The sequence below is a fragment of the Ambystoma mexicanum genome, chromosome 1p (genome assembly GCF_040938575.1).
Source record: "Ambystoma mexicanum isolate Mex_15411 chromosome 1p, UKY_AmexF1_1, whole genome shotgun sequence".
NCBI lineage: Eukaryota > Metazoa > Chordata > Amphibia > Caudata > Ambystomatidae > Ambystoma > Ambystoma mexicanum.
Window position 1 is genome coordinate 606,979,769 of NC_090921.1, and position 26,886 is coordinate 607,006,654.

The following is a 26,886-nucleotide window of genomic DNA, read 5'->3' on the forward strand; positions in this document are numbered from 1 at the left end:
ACTTCAAGAGGGCTGCCCAAGCAATCATTGAGGTATTTAGCGAGAAGAGAGTATCCCAGTTTAACAGTCTTGATTTCAAACAACTAGCTGAACACCTGGGGTTCGGACACCAAATGATAACCCCACTATGGCCCCAAGCCAACAGTATGGCAGAAAGGTTCCTGGCCACAATCAAAAGAATGGTACAAAGAGCAGAGATTGATAACATGTCATCACCACAGGCACTGTGCAAGGTATTGAGCCAATACCGCACTATGCTGCATGATGCAACCAGTATAATACCAGCAGAACTCATGATGGCCTGACCACTGATAACTAGATTACCGAACCAACCACTTTTCAAATATGCCAAAGATGATGAAATCAGAGAAAGAGATAAAAGCAGGAAAGTTGCAACTAAACAATATGCAGAGCAAAGTAGACATGCATCCAAAAAAATGATTGATATTGAAGACGAAGTGCTCATGCAACACAGATAAACAAGAACGACGAATTCACGATACATGGCAGAACTTGTGACAATAATATCTCAGAAAGGATCTATGATTAGCTCTGTACAGATAAACAAAGAAACAACAAGGATTGTCTCACAGTTTAGATAACTCAAGAATTCAGGATACGTTAGAAGAGAGAATGACGCGACACAGGTGACATCAGAAGAACGAGATGACAGCACTGCAATGGGAGATGGAGGAACTGCTGTACCTAATGAAAATAAAAGCCAAATACTTCAAGGACGATCAACAAAGAAAGAAACATAGACCTGGACAGATAAAGTGGGGGAGGTTTTGTTTCTTTTTTAGGACAGTGTACTAAAGGAGAGGGATAAGAAGGGAGGAGGGATAGAGAATGGGAGGGAAAGGAAGTGATAAGGAGGCCTCCGATCAAGGCAATAGTGGAGGTAGTAATAAATAATAAGAAGGTTGCCTTCATATATATATGTCTCCCATGTCTTTATTTAGCGTTCCCCATTCTGGCCAGGTTAACACCACTGCATGGGCTCTACCGCTAATAAACCTCAGAGTCCAGCGAAGACAAAAGCAAGTCTGTGTCTTTAAGTCTCATATTTGCAAGCTCAAGGGCAACACCGTTGCAACATCGCTTACGGATGCATGTGTCTTTTTTAGGACCCTACTTGTATATGACCAGCTAAAACCGATTCATTTCTTTCGTACGTTGGAAGCAGACGTCACTTGCTGAATACCAGCTGATAGCTACACCATCTACTCTTCATCATGCAGCACCAGCCAATTCGCTGGTTGTAACCAGGAATGATATTTACACAGTAACTTGCCAAATGATATAGCTATAAATATTGTGCAGCATTTATTCTATATATATATATATATATATATATTCACATTCAGATAACCTGGGAATGTTATTTGTGTTTCCAGCATCCCGCAACCAAGGTATTTTCCCCTGTTTTCGGTAATTTACACCAGACCCAATTGCACAGAAGCTCTAGCTCAGAGGACATGTTCTTCTTTCATTTCTGAGTTACCTAACCTATTTCCTTATCCCATTTACCATATGACTCAATTTTATATTACTACCCCGGTGATCCACTAAAACAGCTCGTTGGTGGCACCATGCTAAGATTTGGTAGGCTTTTCTTGCACTCTTTTCTACATTACCTGCTTTTAGATCATTCCCAATACCTCTTCATATCTGATTTGCATCCATAGTATATAGATGGAATGGTGGTGGCACTCTTTACATTGAGGTCAGACTTTAATCTACTGTACTATATATAATTAAGCTTACGACAATATGTTCATAATGCACTTGCTCCTCTAGGTCCTCATTACCATTTGTTTCAATATAGGATCCAAAACGTTTGGGCTATATGCCAATCTCAGGAATGTTCTTTATATTATTATTTTTTTATTTCATTTTTTAACTCCTATTATGCACTATGTGTTTTTTGTCAATTGAATTCTGGTTTGTTTCTTATTAGGTACATGTACCCAGTATTGGTATACTTTTCACTAATTGGTTTTTATTTGTTTTCTCTCTCCCCTTTTTGCCATACCATTATTTCTCATATCATTTGTTTTAGCTGTGATGATTGCGTACCACATATTTCCGAATTACTTCTCATATGCGGCACTGATAATATTTTTGTTGGCATTCAATAATGATATAGGTAACTAGGATCCTTTTTTGTCTCTCCTCAGAGTTTTCTTCACATGTGTCCATTGTACTGTTATCTTTGTTTGTCCTTTATATTTAATGTACCTTTTATACCTTTCATATTGTTTTACTACTCTTTCTGTTATTCAGCCTTGCCTTGATAAAGACCCAGGAAGGGTCGAAACACATGTTGGCAAAGTTGATCATAGTTGGCTAAGTTTGTGACACGGCAATCAACACTCTTTTACTCATTATTTTGATTCATGTGGCGGCGCTTTTCCTTGGAACAATCTGCTTTGTTTATAGTTTAAGAAAGTAGGATGGGGGATCCTACAGTTCCAAAGGTTTGCAGCAGCCACCACATATTTTAACCTTCATCCAGCACCTGAGTAGACATATTTACCCGAGTGCTCTACTTCCTGGTACCCCACTTCTTTTGTCTTACAACAAATAAAGGACGACACCCAAAAATCGAACAAGGTGCTGGAGCAGTCTCTAACAACCTTGAACTCCAATGCTAGGACTTGGAAAACAGATTGAGAAGATTAAACGTTAGAATCAAAAACCTATTGGAATCAGTTGAAGACAAAGACCTGACCGAAATGGTCCTCCAACTCTTTGCGGAAGTCCTAGCAGATGACACTGAAGCCCAAGTCCAGGTCGACAGGCTGCATTGAGTAGGACCAAGAAGACCAGCCGAACCAGGGGCACGACCAAGGGACATGCTGGCAGCTATATCATCATACACTCAAAAAGAGCAAATCCTACAAAAGGCAAGAACAGCAGGCCAGTTGAGAATAAATGGACAAGAAGTACAACTATATCAGGACCTTGCCCAATCCACGCTCCTGAAGAGAAGAAAAATGGGCCCAATAGTCCAACACTTAACGACCAACCAAGTGAGATAAAAATGGACCTTCCGGTTCGAATTCCTCTTCACATGGGAAGGGAGACAGCATAGGATCACAACATGTGAGGAAGGGGAACACATTTTTGACTTGCACCGGGACAATGGAGACGGCCAGGAACAAGCACAAGGAAGAGCAAAAGCCCCCCGGCAAACTGGAAGGATGGAAACCAGTAGCAAGAAGAAACCAAGGAGGAAGGAAAAGATGAAGACAACTCATTCCCCGATTCTTACAAGTAAGAACATAAGAACATAAGAACATGGAGTGCACCAAACCATGTCAATGAGGTGGGAACTCACACGGAATCACACAATTCGAGGCCCAAGTACAGAAGGAAGAAGGACGATGTTGGAATTCCAAGTGGGGTTTAGGATCCCCCCAAACTGAACCTGAGGCTGATCAGGGGCCAGGCGCAAGGGACATTTTGTCCGTGCGCTCCTAGGAATCTAGCCCCCCTCAGGGAGAAAGGGAAGTTGGGGTAGGGATGGGGAGAGACAAGGGGGGGTGGACAAAAGGGAAAGGGTGGAGGGAAATGAACGGGGCAAAGAGGAGAACCAGTCGAGGGTGGAACCACAGGAGCGCAAGAACTGAAATAGTGGAATATGGATAGTGGGAGCATAAAACCGATAAAAATCCTGACACACAACGTCCGGGGGATGAATACTACAATTAAGAGAAAGAAACTAGAGCGTCAGGCCTGGAGACTGCGCGCAGACATTATCATGTACCAAGAAACTCACATAAAGAAGACAGACAAGGCACAGGTTAAAATTAGAGGGGCATCACAAACGTACCAAGGAAACGGGGAGAAAAAGAGAGCGGGAGTCCTAATAGCCATACAAGACAGACTAAACGCACACGTCCAGAATTTACTGGCAGACAAGGAGGGGCGCTACCTTTTTCATACATAAATATAGGAGGCAAGCAACTCACATTAGCCTCGATCTATGCTCCCAACACGGGACAAGACGGCTTCCTGAAAGGGACCCTGATGACACTAGAGGGATTCACCACAGGGGCGATCTCAACCTAGCGTGGAGCCCCAGATTGGATAGAAGCTCCAAAACGCGAGCGGGGACGAACGCTCCTTCAAAAGTCCTGAAGAAAGCTTTCGAAACTCTAGCTCTCCAGGATATCTGGCGCGCCACAAAAGGGGAAACACAAGGCTTCACCCACTTCTAACAGATATATAATTCCCAATCTAGAATCGATTACGTCTGGGCATCCACGGGCCTAGTGGGGAAAGTGGTCAATATAGAAATAGCACCAATAACCCTCTCGGACCCACCATTGTAAGCAGATTCCACATTAAAAACATATCAGAGATGCAGTAAGTAAAAACACCAAGATGCTTACTGCATATCTCATATGTTTTTCTTATCTGTTTGCACATGCGTTTTTTGTACTTGTCATATGGCCTCCATTCATTCATTGGTGTAATTTCTTACTTGAGATGTACATTTCAAGTCTGAATATTGTATTTGATGTGGAATCTGCTTACAATGGTGGGTTTAATTGAATTAGAAATGCCCTGATGAAGGATCAGATTACATCCAAAATGCATTGGAAATGTTTACATCAGTGAATAAAACAGATCTATGCTAATCACCGAGAAAGGTATCTATTGGATGATTTTTTAACTTTCTGAATTTGTTATAAACTGTGCACTACAGCAGTTCTTATCACAGAATATAATACAACCATAAACTACACATGAATCACATTTTGAACCTGACATACACCACTTGAGTGGTAATTAGGGTGTGCAGCCCACACCAATGTCTATCGATCCTAGGTCTTTTTCTATTTGCATTATTTACATGCCCAGCACGGAGGCATGATATAGTGGATTGCACCCCACTCTATCACGAACCTTACTATTGTGATACAATATTTACACTGTGGTGCCCGCTCATCCTCTTGTATAATAGGTGACCTGTGATCCCAACCTGTATATCACTCACTGCTGTACCCGCTAACCTGGATCCACCCATGATTCCAAGGTCCTACGGAATAGTGCATTACCTGGGTACATGGAGAGGCACAGAGGACAACAGACGTGGATAGTGGGTGAGCAAAACTGTCAAGCTCGCAGGCGCTGCAATGCACCTGACCAAGTGGGGGGTGGGGGGATGTGAGAAACACCACAAAGTATGGCAGGATAAGTGACTGCAAATGTCGGACCTGCCCACCACCCACACCAAAGTCACAGTACATACCAGTGGATATGCATATGTCGGACCTTTCTAGATGGAGAATCTGATGAACACATACAGTAGCAACTCACAATCACACACATAACTACAGGTACCACAATGCAACTTGCAGATGCGTCCCAATGACAAAGTGACACATTGCATCACACAACGTCAACCCTGTCAGTGCCACCATGACAGCTCGATATGGCACTGACAGACATGTGATGTTCCATCTGCTGCAAGGGTACAGGTTGCATGTTAAGTAATAACAATTCATGATACGAGTGACACAACATGCACAAAGATCGCAAAGGGACATGCCACGCAATAAAACCCCAAATCCAATGCCCTGATGCTTTGAAATAATGCCCCACCCACCATGTACTGTGACCCATGGTTGTGCCTCTCTCTATGCAGGTGACTATGGATACCTGCAGCTGCCCTGGCTCATGACACCTCTGCGGGATCCTCTAACACCACAGGATATTGCCTACAACCATGCTCACAGCAGGACCCACGTGTGCATAGAGCGTACCTTTGGCCTCCCGAAGGCCAGTTTCCGCTGCCTGTACCGTATAGGAGGCGCCCTGATGTACTCACCTGAAAAAGTGGACAAAATAATGTTTGTGTGTGCCATGCTGCACAATATCTGCCTCCAGCAGAATGTCCTTCTACCCCCTGATGTAGGCATGCCACCCCCAGAGGATGAGGATGCAGTGCTTGTGGCAGAGGCGAATGCACGCATTGCCAGAGACGATGTCAGGGATGGCCGACTGGCTCGCCAGGGACTGATAGACAATTTCTTCTGAGACATACACATGGAGCATGCCAGGAGCCACTGATTGCCACTCACGTCAATCATTAAAGACAACCATGACACAATGAGGAATGTCCTTGCATTGATGATTTTCAACTATTTAATTGTGATTATGTGTACTAACCATACCCCCTCGCTTCTCCCACCACCAACTCCCCAGCACACTATGTCCCCTCATACCAACAAATCCCCAGCACACTATCTCCCTCCCACCATCCCACCACCAACACCCCAGCACACTATTACTCTCCCACCACCAACTCCCCAGCGCAGTCCCCTCGCACCACCAACTTCCCTGCACACTAGCCCCCACCACCAACTCCCCTGCACACTATCCCCCCTCCAACCACCAACTCCCCAGAACACTATCCTCCCTCCCAGGGGTGTTGCTAGGTCTGGAAAAGACCCGGGGCTATGATGATGTTGGAACTGTTGGGACTGGGGACTAGCTAGCCTTTTGGCTGTAGCTCCTGAGATTCTATCCGGGGCTGCAACCAAAAGACCAGGGGCTATAGCCCCCTAAGCCCCCCCTAGCAACGCCTCTGCTCCCTCCCCTCTCCCACCACCAACACCCCATCACGCCTGCACTGTGGGCTAAATTTGTTTCAATGTCACTTCCGTGGCCTCCCCCAGTGGTCTTGGCCCCAGATGGTGCTCTGACCGGTGCCTGGGTGTGCTGGGCTGGGACCCCTCAGTGGGGCTGGTCAAACTGGAACTGGAGGGTATTGACCCAGGCCCCTGGATGTGCTCTAAGGTGAGTCAGTTGCCCGACAAACTGCCTACGCAAAGGCTGAGATTCCTACTGCCTGGTTACTCTCCATTGCCTGTACAATCCTGTGGGTGGCCCCTTGAAGGCAATCAGAGAATGCCTGGAGTTGTTGGTAATGGGTGTGGCCAATGGCCTCCATCTACCTTTGCTGCCTCTCCGTGTCAACCAGCCTCTGTAGGATGGTGTGGCTTGGTGGTGTGAGCTGAATAGGAGGTCGGCTGTGCATAGGCCCTGGGCTGTAGGCCGGTGAGTCATAGTCCACAACGAGCTCAGGTATCTGGGCACGCTGATGGCGGTGAGGGCTCTCTGGGGTTTGTGGCCCTACATCAGACTTTGTACTGGGCTTTTGTCCCCTGTGTCGCAATGGTGGCCCTGCCAGAAGGTGTGGCCTCTGTGTCTGACACTGAATATGCGCGAGTGCGTGCAGTTGGTGTGGAGGTGCTCCTGGTGGCTTGTGCTATTGTCGCAGGGCCTGCGGTGCCACCTACAGGCTTGGCTTTGCTGGGTCCAGGTGTATCACGGCAGTCCATGTGCCTAGGCGTGGCTTGTGTATGTAGTGGTGGTGGCTAAATTTGGGGGGCTGGTGGCGCCACTTTCTGATGGGCCTGCCCCCTCATCCTCCTCCAATGCTTCAGGTGATGCATGAGTGCCTGTAGGGGGCATAGGAAATGTTGTCAGGTATGGTTATTGCACATGTGTTGGCATGCAAGATACATTATACTATGGTACAGAGTGGCAACTCACACATTTTGGCAGATGGGCATGACTGGTCAGGGGACATTGCATGCGGGCTCAGCATTGTGGGAATGGTTGCAGCCATGTGTGTGTGACACATGGCCAGGTGGCCTTCGGCCTGTGTGTGGGGAGGGCAGCGTGTGCATGCTGGGGCAGCTGATGTATTTCATGCATGCTTTTGGTCCTTCATGCCCACACATCCCCTCCCCGGGTGGTGCACACCTTGTGGGAGTGGGTGTGGTGGCTTCATCTATAGCACTGACATGTCTCTATGGGGCCCTGCTGTGCAGCCAGCAGTGGTGCACTGTGGTGTTCAGTGATTGGCTATCTGTGCCCATGTCGGTGTAAAGGGACATGTACTTCTATGGGGCTCGTTTGCCATACCAACATTGGGCAGGTCAACTGGGCCTGTAACATGTTGGCGTGACTGCAGCGCGGTGTCGTGGTTACGCACCACAATCCCGCTTGCACAGGGTCCACCAGCAGGTGTCTTGTGTGCATGTCACTTGGATTGGTCACTTGCCACCACTTCACACTGCAGTAATGCTCAGGGGTTTACTTGGTGCCCTACGCTCTGGCTGCTGTGGAGGGTGGCTGATGTGGCAACCTGTCACGTCACCCTGATGGGCCAGCTCAGCTGCTGGGTCTGCTGACATGTGTCCCTGTCCACTATTGTTTCTTGTGCTAGGCTGTCATGTGTGCATGGTGTTTTGCTCTGTGGTGGGGGGTGACTCACCTCCTGCCTCCTGGCAGCTGGCACCCGCCTCCACACCTCCGACTCCCTCGATACCCTCCATATCGAGTATGGTGCTATATTTTTCTTCCGAGGACCAGTGGATTGACGGTTCCATCTCCAGTTGCCAGGGACTCCTGCCGGTTTTAGGACAGGAGACCCCACACGCTGGCCCTGAGGTCGTTCCACTGCTTTCTGCAGTTCTCGGCATCAAGGGAATGCTGGACATCGCAGTCACCTTCTGGCTGATGGCATGTCAGATTGCAGTCTTGTGCTGAAAGATATCTTTCTGTGCCTGCTGCCATAGTTTGTCGCAGTGGGCCACAATCTCATCACCGAGGACCACAATTCTACCTCACTGAATTTTGGTTTGCGCAGATGATTCTCAGGCCCCTTGCCTCAGGTCCTCTCCTGAGACATGTTTGCTGTCTTTCGGGTCCGGATGTTTGCGGAAGAAGGTAATTCTGGTTGGATTGAGTTTTTAAAGATGTCCACCCCCATGCTTCTCTTTCCCGGCGATGACGTTATTTCCACCGGCACTAACAGTGCCGGGGAATGGCGGCGGTAGTGCTATAAGCACTGATTTTTGGGCAATAGGCCATATTTCGGCACAGTTTCCGCCAGGCGGTATTTGTGTTAACGCCGGAGTGGGGCGCGCATTCATGCCAGGATATGATTTGATGCTAATACCGCAGCACGACCCGGCGATAACGCTAATTATGCTCTGCGGAAATTGCGCTGAGATTCCGCCAGACTTGTGATGAGGCCCTATATAGTTTTAATGTAATTTGTAAGGGCCCTCAGTTTGATGGATGTAAGTCTCTGAATCAATCATAACCATTGGGATTTTTTTGCCCAGCATTCCATACCATTGTTTGCAAATCAGCGTTGTCCCTGCCACTTATGTGCGTAGCCTTGCCCAAACTGCTAAAGCACAAGACCTACAGATACTTGCGGGGACATGTCCTAGCAATTGAGATTGAATTACGCTGTTTGGTGGCAGAACCAAAACTAATGGTTTTTCCCCTTCTGTAATGGCATAGACATAGTAAAGAATTATGGAAGACTTTCCAGAGAAATAATAGTGGTAATGTTTAACTCAAAGCCTTGCATCACATAACTTTTGGATTTTACTACTCTCCCCTCCAGAATTAATGTTTCTTGCTACCAACCTTATTTTTTAATGCAGCAGAATATATACATTGAATGCAATTTGTCAGTGTCCTCAGCCATTTATGCACCTGCTGCAGAAATAGGTGTCCAAGCATCATCATCTGTGAACGATGTGAAGGATAGCACAGGGGCAACACGCTGGTCTTGGAAGCAAGACCATGCAGAGCAACAGAGGTTTGAATCCTGGTTCTTTGCTTAGAAACCACACTCAGGTATGGTATAAAAAACCAATAAAATATATAATTTAAAAAATCTGCATTTATTGTTTAATACAGTTAAACATCTTATTAAGCACGATGGGAACGGTTCTATTCCCATACAAAATAAACATGCTTTAAATTAATCAACTTGATAGGTTTGAAAAAATAGCCACCTTGTAACTGAGAGGTTAGAAATGTAAGATGAACAGTGCGGTTAAAAAAGCAACATAGGATCTTGTTAGCTAGATGTATGCAGCCTGACTAAGCAAGTGTCACTTAGAGGTGTGAATGGTCCCTCCCACATCTCCATGGTCATTTGTGTTATCACGGCTGTGGGGCATAACAGATTGTCCAATGGGGTACTTCTGTAAATTGATATTCCATGATGTCTCTTTTGGAGCTGCTGCTGAGTGCTACTGAATCCTACGGATGAGGTCCTACGAGGCAGGATCACAGTGCTGGGAATTGTGTTGTGCAAGCCTGCATTCATATATTTTAAATCTAACCTATTTTAAACTCCTTAGCAGATTGTGGCCTGCTGGTTGTGTTTTGTCCTTGGGTGATAACCTTGTATGTTGGTCACGTCTTGTGACCTTCTCTGACCCCAGGAGTATGTAGGCAGTTGTGTCATGTGCATGTGACAAAGGGTCTTTGCGGGGGTGGACTGGGAACCAAACGAGGAAAAAAATTCATATTACACATTTTGAGCATGCCCACCCTTTTTTCTATGAGAACATTTGGAAATAAAATAGATAACAACACAAAGGAGGCCCAGGGTGCAGCAGCCTTAACGGGAAATCTCCAGAGTTCCCTATAAGTCAGTCCTCTCCTAGGTCTGTGCATGTCTTGGGATGTGTGTGGATACACAGAAAAATTGGCATGCTCATAGCTGTGACTGTTGATCTTCACCAGGGTGTGTCGGTATATGTAGCTTAATTCAAATTGAAAGTTTGAAAAGACAATCGTTTGAAAAATAAACGTCGAAACTGATGAGGAAATGTTTGAAAAAAGAAGCAAAGTAAAAAGAAACAAGGTGGTGAGATGCTAGTAGGAGGGAACTGGGACAGAACAATAAAACACACTTTCAGAAAGGGAGAAAAGAGCTCATGGCTACAGGGGTAGGAGGAGGAAGGATCATGAAGATAGAAACAGGCACCAGGGGTGGAGGAACGGAGAGAAGAAGGTATGCATGCATTATTAAATTGTTTGAAAGTAAATGACTCACTAGAGAAATAGCAATGTGTCTGAAAGGCAGCACAAATGAAACATAACAATACCAAATCAAAGACGGCCACAAAAAATATGTATAAACATACCATAAAGGATAGAAAAAGCTGTATTTTCAAACTTTGGTCGTTCTAACGTCACATTTTCAAAGCATAACCCAGTGTTGTGAGCTAAGCGTGAGAGTGTGAGCCTGGGTTGCACTAATGACCTGCTAATATATTGTAAGGCATCTTCACTGGGTGATGGCCACTGTATGTTGGGCACAAGTAGGGGGGCTGTAACCGGTGGCTTAGGCCCAAATAATGCAACATCTGCTTTCTGACTGCACCGGCGCATATAAAAAGTAAATGTATGATGTGCATACTTTAGTGTGGGTAGAATGCACAGTGGAGGAAGGCACGCTACTGTACTTTTCACACATGACTTAATTCACCCCGGCATTCACCCTATGTGCAATGAATATGATATGCGCAAATGTCATCCTACCTATCTTTCTCTTCTGCAAACTCGCGGACCGCCGCGTGGAACTGTTCATCTTTCCGGATCAGGCTTTCCGCCTGCTCCCTGACCGTCTCCTCGGCCACTGCCAGCCGCTTCTCCAGCTCGCCGGCCCGCCGGTGGACCGCTACCAGGTGGGCATTGGCCTCCTTGATCTGCACCGGGGATGGCAACGCCATGTGCCAGGCGACTTTCAGACCCCCTTGACTTGACGTCACCTAGACCTGTGTATCCATCTCCAGCAGAGTGCGACCAGAGCCGCTGGGTCCATGCTTCAAGATCCCCCTCAGGATAGAACCGAATCCGTTCATGGGAGGAAAGACCATCCGGGTGTCATCTTTATGACCTCAGATAGACTTGAGACCCCCAGGCGGCACAAATTACCAAAATAACTCTGCCCTCCAGTTGATGAGGGGGACTCAATAATCGAAACTGCTACATATTCCGATGGTCACCCTTTCTGATGTTCATGGCCACACGTCGGTGTCCTTTTGTGCCTTAAGAGGGAGAAGATATATGCAGGAATTTACCCCAGCAACCAAATGCCAAGCCAGCACCCCCTACCCTCTTCGTTATCCTGGAGCCCATCTTCCTGCCATCCTCGGTACGCAGAGTTGCGCTGCAAATCTCCGTTGCGGACCTCCTGGGAGGTTCCTTGGGGTTGGTGGGTGTTGCTCACTCAAAGGGCAGTCGTTTCACGTTTGTTTTATGGTAATAAAAGACTCCTTTTCTCCTTCAAGCGCCTTTGAAACGCCCCGGTTTTGAAAAACGAAAGCCATTATTGATGTGTGCTTACAGCGGCTGGGTCACGAGAGTGCCCATTAAGCAAACGTGAATAATTCAGAAGCTGGCCCCAGTGTAATCCCACTCGCGGAAAGTGCATTTCCTGCTTTCAAGTGACATGCATCCGAGCCCGGGGGTCCTGGAAATAAAAGGCTCGCCGGATTGGCTGCCTGCAAAGCTGCATTTCATTGGCTATCTCTGTCCGCCTTATGATTAGCTTGCTATGAGCAGATGTTGCGCGACGAGTCCACCGGCAGGTGCACGCTCGTTCGGGGGTTGGTTCCCATGGTGAACTCCCCGCACCTTCCCCTTAAACATCAACAGTCGCAGATGAGAAAGACAACCGTGCAGTCTGCTTGTGCACTTATGTGTTCCGTTTTTCTTAATGGCGTTTTCAGTAATCAAACAATAAAGGCATTTCCATTTCTAATGTTATCGGTAAAAAAGGGTATGCCTTTTATAGCCTAATATTATTTTTGCAGGTTTTGCCTGCCACTCCCCTGCTCCCCATTATCATAATATGCACTTTGAAATGCTCTTCAATTTTGTATCCCAGGCATCACGGAGGGCCTTTTAACCTTTTCAATTAAAATGCTCCAAACATCACCCACTCGTAAGGAGCACACCAAAATTCAACATAAATTAATACTGCTTGCAAGGGTAGAGGGTGCAAGGGAGACAAACAACCCAGGCACTGGTTTGAACACTATGAAGACAAAGAAAAAAGTGACCACACACTGTGGAACACTCGCACCCCCACACACCTATTTATACTGTATGACAGTCAACCCTTAAGAATGTGTTAAATAAATTATGAATGGTCCTCTAGAGAGGACAAAATTCATCAGAGCCAATTGCTTGTCATGCAATCACGATTTTACAATATGGGAAACATTTTCTTTATCAACAGATATACGAAGAATATTTTTCATATGCAAGATAACGTAATATCAGCAAGATGTGATCATCAGCTCTACGCATTTTAGGATAATTCCCTTCCTCAGGAGCAATCAGTGCTGCTTTTTTTCTTTGTGCACATTCGCACAGTCAGTAATCTCCAATTAGTAATCTTCAATCTAAACACAGAGTAGTCCATTTTAGTAGGGTATGATATGCGTACATACAAGTTAACAATGTGCAATAAGTCTGTCATGGTGTTACCCATAATCATTCACCTGGTGTAGGTCAGGGTTGGACAGTCCAAGCTCTTCACGTATATTTCGTAGTACAAGGATGACATGTATTCAAAGGTGGGAAATATCAGCCATAGTAAGTGAAACAATGGTTCGCATTAGCTAAAGCCTATGAAGTGATCCCGCTGTCTTAACGAAAGTAAGTCAGTAGAGAATCGCCATCTGGGCAAAACATAAATAAAAGCCTGGAGCCTGTGAGAATAACATGGGCATCCGGCCAAAAGCCTAGAATGTAATGGGAATACATTAGATAAGAAGTCCGAAGTTTAGACTGTAGATTACTGTGCAGATGTATGCAAAGAAAATGAAAGGACTGATTGGTACTGAGGAAGGGAATTATCCCGAAACGTGTAGAGCTGATGATCACATCTTGCTGATATTATGTTATCTTGCATATGAAAAATATTTTTCTTTTATCTTTTGATTAAAATATTTGTTGTCTTTATTGTAAAAAAATATCTCTTGATAGAATGACAAGCACTTGGTTCTGATGAACCCTGGCCTCTCTGGAGGAGCATTCATAATGTATTCAACTCATTCTTATGGTTTGACTGCCATACAGTATAAAGAGGTGTGCAGGGGACGGGAGTGTTCCACAGTTTGTGGTCACTTTTTGCAATTAAAATGTCCCACCACACTTTGGGGGTCCCCTATGACTCTGACAAAAAATATATCTTTCTTGTTCTGCTGTACAGGTACCAATAAGCCTGTCCTGTGATAATCTGCAGCAACCCACCCCCACTGACACCCTTTTATCCAAGATTTTGCCACATAATGAAGCAGCAAGATGATGGTATGCACATATTCCCCACTAAGGAATCACCACTCTCCACAAACTAAAGGCTGTGTCACTTTAAATGAATACACATATATATACATACCAGACGAAGCCCGAGTACGGTGAAATGCATAGTTCTTCTTTGCACTGAAACTGTTGCTGCCTCCTTTGTCCATGCATTTTTAATTAATAAAGAACACTTTGGCTGCACAGTACACATTGACTCTCTGTGGATTTGTTGGTGATATCCAGTTATTCATCAAGAGCATCGTTGGGGTGCCATTGTGCCCCTGATTGGTTTCCAAACCTTCTTTTTGTATATATATATATATATATATATATATAATCTCTGTAGGTGAACTTCCAGCAATGGATACTAAGTGTAATTGTGAAACCTGTGACTTGGATCAAATGGACTATCCTACTATTGGCCAAGGTGTTGTCTGCACAAAGGTTGGCCCTGCAGTGCTTATCACATGAGGGGAGTCCCACAAATAAGACAGACACCCATGCCTCTTTCCTTTTTAAAAAAAAAAAAGTCTTGACTCCTTCCCTTTGTCATGGAATAATTACCACTAACTAGTCTGGTAGATTGGCGAAGAATTTATAAGTAGAAAGCGAACAACAGAGCAAAACAAACCAACAACAGTACGAGACTTCAGCTCAAGTGAAAACCTCCCTCAGTCCGTGCACCGTTCTCTTATACCCAAAGGAACACATGCATTTCATTGGATGGTGTGCTCCCGACAGGGCAAGGAATCATACTGAAACAATGTTGCAAGCAGGGAAGAAAGTCCCACTACACAAGTCTTCGATATGAGCTGCGTTCCTACATGTTAGACTGTGTTATCAGGGAGGACAGCATGACAGGATACATTTAGTGAAATTGAATATATTCCTCAAAGATTCACACAGTTTGAGGCAGACGAGCACACTTACAGTATTGATGACTTCCCTATGCTAAAGTTGTTTTCGTAGAAAACCTGTCAGAAGTGAGAGATGTGAAGGTGAGCATTCCTACACGCTAGGCGAAAAGCCTTCATCACAAAGTCATGCGCAGTCAAATCTAAAGCCTTTCCTTACACAAGCAAGAAGCAGCTGTTTAAACATGGCAGTTTGCAGTATCTCCTTAATATTATAATGCAGTATTATGCAAGGGGAGTACATTAAAATTCAATTCCAAACTTCCCCCCACACCTCAGAAGCAGCTAGATAAATATGAACACACCTCTCCTTACTTCCTGTGCTGTCATGTCTTCAATATGGCAGGCACCTTGGTGTTTGGTCAACCAGCACATGCCTCAGGAGATTTCCTTCCTGTCTATTTCAAGGAAATGATTTACTTTACTAACATCTCTTGTTCATATCCAGGAAAGTATAAACTTTACTAACAGTTGTTATTTTTTTCTTTGCTGTGATTATCCTAGCCATTCCTCCAGAGGACTATAGAGCCGCAGAAGCCAGAGGTCTCCTTCACATTCGAGAATTTAAGAGGCCTAATACAGTTCCAATACCATACCCATACAACAACGATGCATTGTCGCTTGACCATGTCAGCAATTTGTCATAAGATATCCTGATGAGTATTTCAGGAGTTAGGTCTCATACCCACCCGGCCAACAGCGCAGCCCTTTATTTCAAGAAATGTATGTTCTTTGGGTGCGATTTTACTCTGCTCCCTGTGAGAGTCTGTCACTGCAATGTCCATAAGGAGTCCTTCCTTGAGGCTGGCAGGGGTAGGCCAGAGGAAATATCAGAGCAACGGATCTCCAACACAGGTGCACAGAACTGATCACAAGTTATAATGTTCTACCAAGAACCAAAAGAATATATATTCAATGCACTTCTTCCTAAAACCTACTTGTGAAAAAATACAAAAATACTCCAAAACATGCATTGTTAATATTGATGCCAAAATAATGTTTGTGATCTCTATATAATCAATATTTTGTTTTCTTGTAATATCTTGATTGTCCAAAAACTCTTGACTATACAAAAGTTTTCAAATTGACCTTTATACACATTCTTGATAGGTTGCTGATGGCTGGTTTTTATCATACTCTTATTTACATGTGTTGATTATCAAATGTGTAACCTCCTTTACATTTTCAACTTGATTATCCACTTAATAAACCGAATGCCCTCATCCTCTGATAATCTTGCTTAATTGTCCAAATCTCCAAATTGGTCAGTATGGATCCTTAATATGTTATTAGAAGCAGATTCTATGGTAGCCTGCGGCGCATCTAGATAGAATTGTGAATATTAGCATGTCCACACTTAGATAGAATTGTGAACATTAGCCTGCGTCGCGTCTAGATAGAATTGTGAATATTAGCATGTCCACACTTAGATAGAATTGTGAACATTAGCCTGCGTCGCGTCCGGACAGAACCGTGAATGTTAGCATGTCCGCTCTTAGATAGAACTGGTAAATATTAGCATGTGCACACTCAGATAGAATTGTGAATATTAGCATGTCCACACTTAGATAGAATTGTGAACAATAGCCTGCGCCGCATCTAGATGGAACTGTGAATATTAGCATGTCCACACTTAGATAGAATTGTGAACATTAGCCTGCGTCGCGTCCGGACAGAACCGTGAATGTTAGCATGTCCGCTCTTAGATAGAACTGGTAAATATTAGCATGTGCACACTCAGATAGAATTGTGAATATTAGCATGTCCACACTTAGATAGAATTGTGAACATTAGCCTGCGCCGCATCTAGATGGAACTGTGAATATTAGCATGTCCACACTTAGATAGAATTGTGAACATTAGCCTGCGTCGCGTCTAGATAGAATTGTGAATATTAGCATGTCCACACTTAGATAGAATTGTGAACATTAGCCTGCGTCGCGTCCGGACAGAACCGTGAATGTTAGCATGTCCGCTCTTAGATAGAACTGGTAAATATTAGCATGTGCACACTCAGATAGAATTGTGAATATTAGCATGTCCACACTTAGATAGAATTGTGAACATTAGCCTGCGCCGCATCTAGATGGAACTGTGAATATTAGCATGTCCACACTTAGATAGAATTGTGAACATTAGCCCGCGTCGCATCTAGATAGGATCTTGACTGAAGGATAGCATGCCCGCACCTACATGAAACTTGAATGTAAGCATGTGCCACACCCAGAACTGTGAACACCAGCCTGCACCGCATCTAGATAAGGCTGTGAATGTTAGCATGCCCACACCAAGATAGAATTCTGAATATTGGCCTGCGCCACATCTAGATAGGATTGTGAAGGCCTACAAGTGCCACACTTAGACAATACTGTGAATGTTAGCATGCAAAAGGTCAGGTAACCCACTAACCAATTGAACCTCAAACTCTGCATACTTATCTCACTCAAAAACTCACACAACCATCTCTCGCACCACAAGCCGCACGCACTTCACAACACTGCAAAAACACATAAGCCGGAGCAACAGCACACACGGACTGACACCGATCCAATACCCGCACCAAAGCTCAGCACCCGGTGTCTACCGAGTTGAAGCTGCCAACAGAACACCACTCCTCTCACTATCCTACTCCTTCTTTACCTTACTAACCCACCCCAACCCCACCCCCCTTATCGTTTGCAGATCCGCCAGAGCGCCTGGGGACCAATTCCGTTGGTGACGGTGCGCGGTGCAAATACCTTACATAAATAACATTTATTCTCTTTTTTCATTCATTAATCTTCCAATGAGTAACCTCATTTTCTTTATTAACTTTACATCCTCATGTTAGGCCACATGTTCTCATCCTCTAAACTTGTTTTGCTACTACCATAACTCTTCAGGAGGAATAATATATTGGCTGCTTCGTTGCTGAATAAAAGATTGTATCTCAATTAAAAAGGTTGTTAATGTCTGAGGTGTATATAGTCTATTTCAAGTGCTCATCTGCTTCTGCTGTTTTGCCTGGATTCCTTCTGGAGTAGAAATCACAGCAGATTTCTGCTACTAAACCCATCAAAACATGTAGTATTGTGAAATATTTGTAGAGGTGCATAAAGCACACGTATATTTTCCGATTTTGGTGGTGGAATCCAATTTGTACAGCAAGAAAGATGAAGTGAAATATAAAATGACTATTTTGCTTCAACTGCAGTAATTTCAACCAGCCCTAAAGAGTACCACTACATCTTTTCTTTTTCACAATTTGACCACTGCACAATATGGCATCCCTCTTCGTGCCACCTCCCGGAGCAGGAGGCATTCAGGGCATAGGAACAAGTGTGGTCTTACCTTGACAAAGCCGTTTTATTGCTGACATGCAGCAGGAGAGGGAGACCATGCCTCTCCAGACGCCCCAAAAGTCAGTAGTCTGCTGCCGAGGATATGGAGAGGAATAGGAGTAGCAAAACCCTGTTTTATAGTTCTGTTTCCTAACTGGGGTTTACCCGAACCACCCCTGAAGCACCTGTGGTACAGAGGGCCACTAAATATTAGGAACTTCCTGATTGGCCCAATGAACGACTTGAAATGGAAACAGTATTGCCTTGCTACATGTTTGTAGAAGTGATTTATCGTAGTGAGTGATGCTGCAACCATTTGTTTGTCACTGAACAACTACACATGGCCAAACGTTTGGAATTGACAATGCTCATTTTTTATGCACTTTTACACAAGTGGTTATTCATAGTAATTGAAACTTCAACCATTTGTTTGTCATTGGACATCCCCAAACAGCAAAACAATTGGTTTTGCTGAAGCTTATTATTTTGTAATGATTGATTGGTTATAGTAATTGAGGCTACAACCAATTGGTTGTTAATTAACCCCTAAACATGGCAACATTTTTGGCTTTGTCAATGTTTGTTATTTCGTACATTCATAGTAAGTAAAGCTTCAACCATTTGTTTGTCAATGAAACCCCACAAACAGCAAAGCTATTGGTTTTGCCAATGCTTGTAATTTCATCAATGTTTACACAAGTGTTTGGTCGTAGTAATTGAAGCTGTGGCCATGTGTTTGTCAATGGACAACAGAAAATGACAAACCTATTGGCTTTGCGAATGCTTGTTGTTACACGCATTTATACGCTTGTGACTGGTCGTAGCAATTGAAGGTTCATTTGATTGTCAACGAGAAACTCCAATGTGCAAAACTTAATAGATTTGCAAAGGCTTGCTATTTCATACATATTTATGAGTCAATGTATTTGGAATTGAACTTTATAGTGAGGGGTACATTGTGAAGTGAACGTGACTGTCTTGGTGGGGATTTGATGGTAAATGGGGACCTCCCAACTCCCACTTTACATGCGTGTTATGACGTTTGTTTTAATAAGCTTCCTGCCCGGGGTTGAGAAAGGTCCCTCTACCATGGCCCTAACCGTGTCACAGTACCCTTTACTATGAAGTACAACTACAAATACATTTACTATGAAGAATCAATCGTAAAGCTGTGTGAATATGTATAAGATATATTCATGAAACCTTCAAATATATACGACAGTCAAATATATGCGAACAAATTACTCATGTTCTTTTGGAAGAATTATTCCAAAATTATCCTTTATTTTATCCCCACCCAGTGCCGAAAATGTCAACCCTGATACCACTGGTCGTATCTCAATGCCTCCCGATACACTTACTAACCACAATTCTCTCTTTCTGGATTCAGGACCGCAGCTCCCACAGTGTAATAGCAAGCAGCCAAGAAGACTCGTACAGAACCAAATGGACAGAAAACTCAACATGCAGCAATTCATCTGGACTGTGAAGCAGCACCATGTCCCAACAATGACTAGCAGCCCAGAGATGCAGCAAACTCACCATACCAACAGAAAACTGAATTTCCAGCCACCCAGCATGACAATAAACCAGCAGGAACACCCCCAGTTACAGTTTGCAAAATCAAGCTGGAAAAGGGGGAGGGTCTTAGAGGGGTTTTTAAAGTTTCTCACCTGTGTAGCACACCTCCTTGGGAAATGACAGGCATCGTTTGGTGCAGCAAATCAACTGAGCAGTGCAGCCAATGAGAGGGGGATAGGTGCACAGAACCACCAGCCCAGAACTTTAACAGCAGACAGCAGGAGAGTCAAAGTGTGGGTTACACGTGTGAGGTCAGAGGAGGAGCTGAAGGTGGACCAACAGACAAGGCAGAGTGGAGTGTTGGAGAGCTGGTGTCTGAATCAAGCAAAGCTGAGTTATTTGAGAGAGTGGTATCTGTGGTGTGTAGCAAAGTGGATTATAGAAAGTGGGGAGGGTTGCTTGCGCATAGAAGGTGAGATTGGGAGAGAAAGGTAGATGATAGTGTGGGAGACCGTAGTGGAGAAGTGAGTGCAGTAGTTGATGTGAAAGTGAGTGAGTGTTAGGAAAGAGTGAGGCTAGTAGAGAGGGGTGTGGAAGTGAATTCCGTGGAGCAGGATGTAGAGCAGTAGTAAAGAGAGCCATAGTAAATGTTAGATGTTAAAGGTATTTGTACCGCACACCGTCACCAACGGAGTTAGTCCCCAGGCGCTCTGGCAGATCTGCAAACGAGAAGGCGAGGTGGGTTAGTTGGGTGCGAGGTGGGTTAGTTGGGTGAAGAGAGCAATAGCAGTGAGAGTAGTAGTAGTGTTACTGTGGGGAAAATAGCGTTAGTGTGGAAGAGGGAAACTAGTAGTGTGGAGAAGGTAGAGTGGTATTAGTGGGAGGAGTAGTAGACATGTAGGAGGAGTCGTGTCGGAGGAGTGCTAGTAGGAGAGGGGGATTAGAGCGAGAAGAGTTAACATCAAAGAGTGGAGGCAGGAGGAAGGAGAGAGAGAAACAGAGCGAGACAGAGGAGGCAGATGTAGGGAGAAGAAGGGCTGGGTGGAGTTGGCTGGATGGAGTAGGAGAGTAGTAGAAGGAGGAAAGTAGTAAGGAGATAATGAGCTGGGATATCAAATGGCACAACCATACACCACCCTATAAGTACTCACGGTTGGGTTGGTAGTGTAGAGCCAGGTAGGTAGTCTCTGTGGGAGATTAGACAGCCAGTGGTCTCGGGGACCCATTGTTAGACCAAGGCAGAGATCAGTAGGAGCTATCGCGCTTTAGAGACTAACTGGGGATAACGGACACCTGGGCTGGGGTGAGAATCCCATGGGAAGTGAGTGAGAGGGAACGCCTTTGCACAATCTCCCACATCCCTTTTCCAGCCGGTACCTTTATTGAACCATCTGCCCGCCTCTATCCTAAAGAATATTCTTTGTACGCTAAAAGATCTTTTGCAAATAAAGCCTGTGAAACTTCTTCGTGAATCCTTAAGGCCATCTGTGACGGTACATTGTGAAGTGAACATGGATGTTGTTATATATTAGGTGTAATGTATGTATTTCCTACATCTGTACACTGCACGTGTCAAAAATATAAATATATGTGTGTTTTTTTCTGAAGCTCGAATCTTCTGCTTTTCTTGTGCATTTTTTCAAAATTTCAATTGTGGCAAAAAGTAGCAACATTGAAGCAGAACAGTTTGAGAAACAATGTTCGGAAAATCTATTTTCCTCCATGAAGAACCCCATTGCAAGAATGCACTTTGTTCAAATTGTCATAACTTTTGAACCAGTGCATGGACTTTCACCAGATTTAGCATGGTTGATTGGATAAGGGCATGGGCAGTTAGTTCCGGGGTTCTACGGGTTCAAAGGTTATAGGACATTATATTCCCATTGGATGGGATACACTACACATGACAAATCATATGCAAAGGTTTGACATGTCACATTAATAACATATGGACTAGTGGATGTCAGGCCATCCATAATCAGGTAATTTCCAACAGAGGTTTTCCAAGTGTGTCATTCAAGATGGCAAATGTCTATGCTGTTGATAATAAAGATATTACAATGTGTTGAAGTTTAACGCCACCACTCACTTCACCTCCTCTCTCTTGAATTGTTGCCATGGAGCAGAAGTGTGGAGGGTGAGGAGGCAGGTCAATGGGAACCCACACACAAGATCACATTAACTTGGTGCATTCCCACCTTCCTCTGGATGGGACTGGTAACAATTGCCCTAGGGATAAAATACAACATAGTGGTTCATGGTGCAGCGATCTCACCCCATGCTGTAGTGGCTCCAAATCACCATTAAAACGGTACATTTGATATTCACAAATACTTGTGAAATATGATGGATAGGGAGCAATACCAAAGCGCTGTTTAACCTACCAATTTATTTTTAATGTAAACACCACAGACACAGAAGAAATACAACTCCCCACATCCTGCTGGCATGTTTCAGAATCTATCAGGGTTTTCCCTGACCAGAACCACGTGATGCATTTGTGCCTACACTAATGGGTCATACTGCCCCCTGAAAGTTCTGGTGGCCCTATTTTGAAAGGTATGGCGCGAAAGCCAGGCCTGGCAACAAGTGTGTATATTGTAATGCAGTGCATTAGCCAGTTATTTACTTTCAGAGTACGAATGTAGATTGGCCGACAGGGCTGTGCTTAGACAAATGGCACCACAGATGGAAAGTATACTCTGATTCTCCCCCTCTCTTGTCTGCTATTTATTTGGAGTACTTGTTCATGTTTCATGCTACCCTATAAAGACCCAAAGCTTCAATCGTTCTTTAAATAGATTTTTGGACACTATCTAGCACTCACTGCAAGCTCTATTTTTTAAAGATTGTCTATTATAATTAGTTTTTATAGTGGTTACCGTATTATGCATTCTCAATATTGCCAGATAAGTGGAATGAGGAATAGAGGGATACAATGATTTGTCCAGGATCATACAACTTTGGCTGTGTGGGGAAGCTGGGTTTGTACCATGGGTCCCCTGTTTTCAATTCCTATATATTTTTTAATTTTTTTATTATACTTGATTTAATTGCAAGACAAAATACAATTTTTACACGTTTCAATTTCAATATAGTAAACATTTTACCAACTCTCACACTTTCACACTCTCAAATAAGTACAAACATACATATATAGTACACTGGGTATAACTGATTAATATTAAATTCTTTGTTTAATCTGACGACACAATGCAACATATCTTTCAGTTATTATTGTTGCCGCTGAGAACCCGACCCCAGGGACACTGTCGTGATTTACATCATACCGTGCATGCCAGAGCCTAACCTCCACTCGAAAGGCAGTCTAAATGCCTGCATGGGGCTGTGGCAGGTTTTGCTGCAGAGAATAATGCTGTAGCCTAAGCATGGCTCCGGAGAATGTTAGGTGTCTGCGCTTTAGAGCACAAGTAAATACTACCCCTGAGGCCCTGACAGGCTTACTATTTGACAGCAATATTGTCATAGGTCCACCCTCTCAGTGAATCTATGTATCAATGCTCATTACCCTTGTATGATAAACCTTAGATGATATCTTCCCTAAACAGTTTTAACACTAAATCAACAAGTGTTTTTACTTGCAGTATTTTATAATCATAAATAGAAACCCATTAATAATGTTATCACTCTCTTGTTTGGCTTTTATGTTTATGTATTCTCTTGTAGAAATAATATATGAGCATTAAAAATAAAATAGTCAAACACAGTATACAGTTCCTAGTAGTGGACTAGTACCACATACCTTTTGGGCTGTAGTTTGTACAGGTATTTAAATTATGACTTTGAAGAACTGCAGCAATATTACTGTGTTATAGTGATTACTTGTAAAGTACATCATTCATATAGCAAAGCAACCTGACAATATATAAATTCTTACAGAAATATGTTAGGTCAAAAAAGTATGATTGTATCTTTGTCTTACACATCCTGGTTGGAAGTCCCACAGTGTAAAGTAATGCGATCATGAACAATCGCATATATTTTACACCATCATATATTCAGTACTTACAGACATGCAATAAAAATCATTTTGATAATGCCTTTATTCGACTTTTTTTGTCTTCAGGTACATATATCATAGATACATTTTTATAGATTAAATTAAGATTAAAAAAAATATAAAAACATAAAATGTCAGCAGCAATAACATAAACCATAAATCTAAAAACGAATGCATATTTCATATTATACGGACACAATTAATCTATTCAATCAATAAAAAGAGAGTAAAAAAGCCTCATTACAAAAGATTCATCTAACTTTGGGGTGGCAGCACCCAGCACCTTTTGGTCCAGACTCGTTAGTTAAACCTTGCTACCCAGTAAACAACGTCCAACATTTCGGTTGATTTACAAAGTGTCATAGCTTCACCAACTGTACGTATTTCTGCCCTTAAGCATAACGGTTTCAGGTATTTCACCCTCAGTCGTCTAAAACCATCACATACTAGCATAAAATGGATCACTGTTTCTGCTCCCAGATCACAAAACAAACGGGTCTCAGTCGAAAGTTGAGTTCAAGTGCTGGTAAACGCTGCCACTTGTAGCATATTTAGCCTAAATTGACTATAAAGTGTATGTGCATATTGAGGTTGAATCACATCTAGATATTCTTCAAATCCAAAATCTTGCTTAATTAATAAATACAGGGGTCCCAGCCTCAAACTCTGACATGCCCTCTGCATCCTCAACCTTGACAGCATTAATGCTGCAGTTTTTACTTTGGATTTACTATCTTTGTCTACGGGAGCCGGGTTGTCCCACAGAGCTAGTAAACTTACAGACATGCAATACATGTCATCTCATTATAACAGTGCTTGTCCGGAAAGAACGGTGCTGCTAGGTTTACCGGCACCGTTGTCTCCAGACCGGCACACTAAAACTCTGCGAGCGGGAGCTGTCCCACCCACCAGGGTCAGACCTGCCAGGCGGTTTGGCAGCCACTCGCAGAGTTCTCACGGGAGCACCAGCACCGTGGATACAAATTCAACTTTAAGAAAGTAGTTTGGCTTTGTGACTCACTTTAATATTTTTTAAATAAGGCACAGACTTGGTAGATAAGTGGACCTCTCTAGTAGCCCTTCAGATGGAAATGCCCCATCAAATTTCCAATGTCCTTAATATTTACACAAAATGAAGGGATGTGCTGATACAGAATTATGTGTCGAACAGACCAAAAAATGCTGTGCTGGCACCAAGTAATGTATTTAAAAAGTCATCACAGGCCCTTCTGTCGATCCACAGCGTCCTGTACAGGGGCTGTGGGGCGGGCATAAGCCCAATTAGCTGAATGGAGTATGCATCTGAATGAAATGTATGTTCCTCTACAATGTGGCCCTGGAGGGATGCTGGTAAAATAGCTCAGTGCTTTTGGGTCCCTAACTCGGAGATTCGTTTGGAACCCTGGGAGTGTAGACTCCGGGGTTCAATATTCCAAGGATATTAAATTAAGCACCACTTGGTAACTTTAACAAGGCAAGTTGCCATATTTCAATTGGGTGAAATCGATAAAACACGAGTTCCTGCAGGGACAGACTCTTTCCTTAGGCAGGATGTTATGATGGGTTATTGTAGTCTTGTCCTCTCCTGCTGGCCACCTATGTATGCTGTGTAGAATGTTGGTGACTAAAGTGATTGGCAGCTCAGGAGAATGTTGCTGGTGAGTGTTCCAAGAGTGTCAGTTGGGGCCTGAGCTGGGGTGTGTGAGGATGGCCGGTGGGTGTGCTTTGTGCTCCTTGACCTGTAATGTAATCTAAGAGTAACTGGAACCCTAATACGTAAATATCTATAATAAAGACTACCTGGCTTCACAACTAGAGGCTGCACAGCCGGTCTGTGGCTGGTTCCATCTGCCTCCACCCATCACAACACAGAAGAGGGACATAAAATCAGGCGCTGCCTGGGAACCTTCTGCCACTCACATTATTGCTGAGGCACATGCGAAAGGGGCTGGCCAGGCACAGTTGTAACCAGCCGGAATTGTCCCCCCATCTTCCAGGCTGATGCAGATAACTGGCTTTCACATTCCAACTAAAGCCGAATGTGCCCGCTCGGGCAGATGCCCCCTGCTCCCTGGCCCAGTGCGCCCATGTGATTACCAGACCTTAATGATACACGATTGTTGGTTTATCTTGACCTGTCAGTAGCATTGGTTCTATTGACGAGCAGCTTTCTTGATATCCTGAACGGGCGACGATGGGTGAAAGTACTTTATTACATCAACTGTTCCCCATGACTATGGCCCCAGTTACTGTTGTTGGGTAGAGGGTATGAGAATATTTACTATCTTGTCGCTGTGCCATATCGTTTTCCCCAGGGCCAGCCCTATCACGTTCAAGGTGTACATGAAACTGCTTGTGGTCTCATTCACAAACTGAGCATCATGATATACCAGTATTTATTTCACAGTTTTATAAAGCGTCACATGTTGTTCTTCGATTACTCACTTAAGAGTTACTGTGCGTGGGTCCATGGCTCATTAACTGAGGGACAGTCTGAAAAAGCCTTGGCTTCACGATTTGTACAATACTTAAGGCTCTCTGAAGTTTAGCAGCTATGTCTATTGAAATATTGCATGTGGTAATCACTGTTACTGCATGCATTGTTCTGAGGAGTCGGTCTGGACTTCACTGCCGTACATGCAGCGTCATGTTTCTGTAGATGCATGCAGCAGCTGTGCACACCGCTCACGTCCTATGAAGGAAAAAGCACAGACGGGTGAGTAATTTCCATTCTGTGCATTATCTATCAAAGCAGGTGAGGATGTGGGCACCACCCAAACCCCTCACTTCCTAGAACCTCTAGTGGCTTGGTCCTGAAACTCGCTAAGCTTTAAGGTTCCTTGCCATGACATGTAGGAGATTGGGACAGTGTCTGCAGAAAAGTAGTTACGGTTTGTGGGGAATAGGAAGAAATTGGAGGGGAGGAAAGGAGGTCAGTAAATGTGTCATATAT

General features: G+C 44.0%; 1 protein-coding gene across 1 annotated transcript in view; it reads right to left on the reverse strand.

Annotated features, from left to right (window-relative positions):
- The window catches only part of LOC138576858 (vimentin-type intermediate filament-associated coiled-coil protein-like), a 44,475-nt gene extending 32,159 nt beyond the window's left edge, over positions 1-12,316 (reverse strand). The window contains exon 1 of the mRNA XM_069649589.1: positions 11,383-12,316. Within this exon, the coding sequence (XP_069505690.1) occupies positions 11,383-11,573 (191 nt within the window). The 5' untranslated portion in view covers positions 11,574-12,316. The remainder of the gene's footprint in view (positions 1-11,382) is intronic.
- Positions 12,317-26,886: the final 14,570 nt, after the last annotated feature.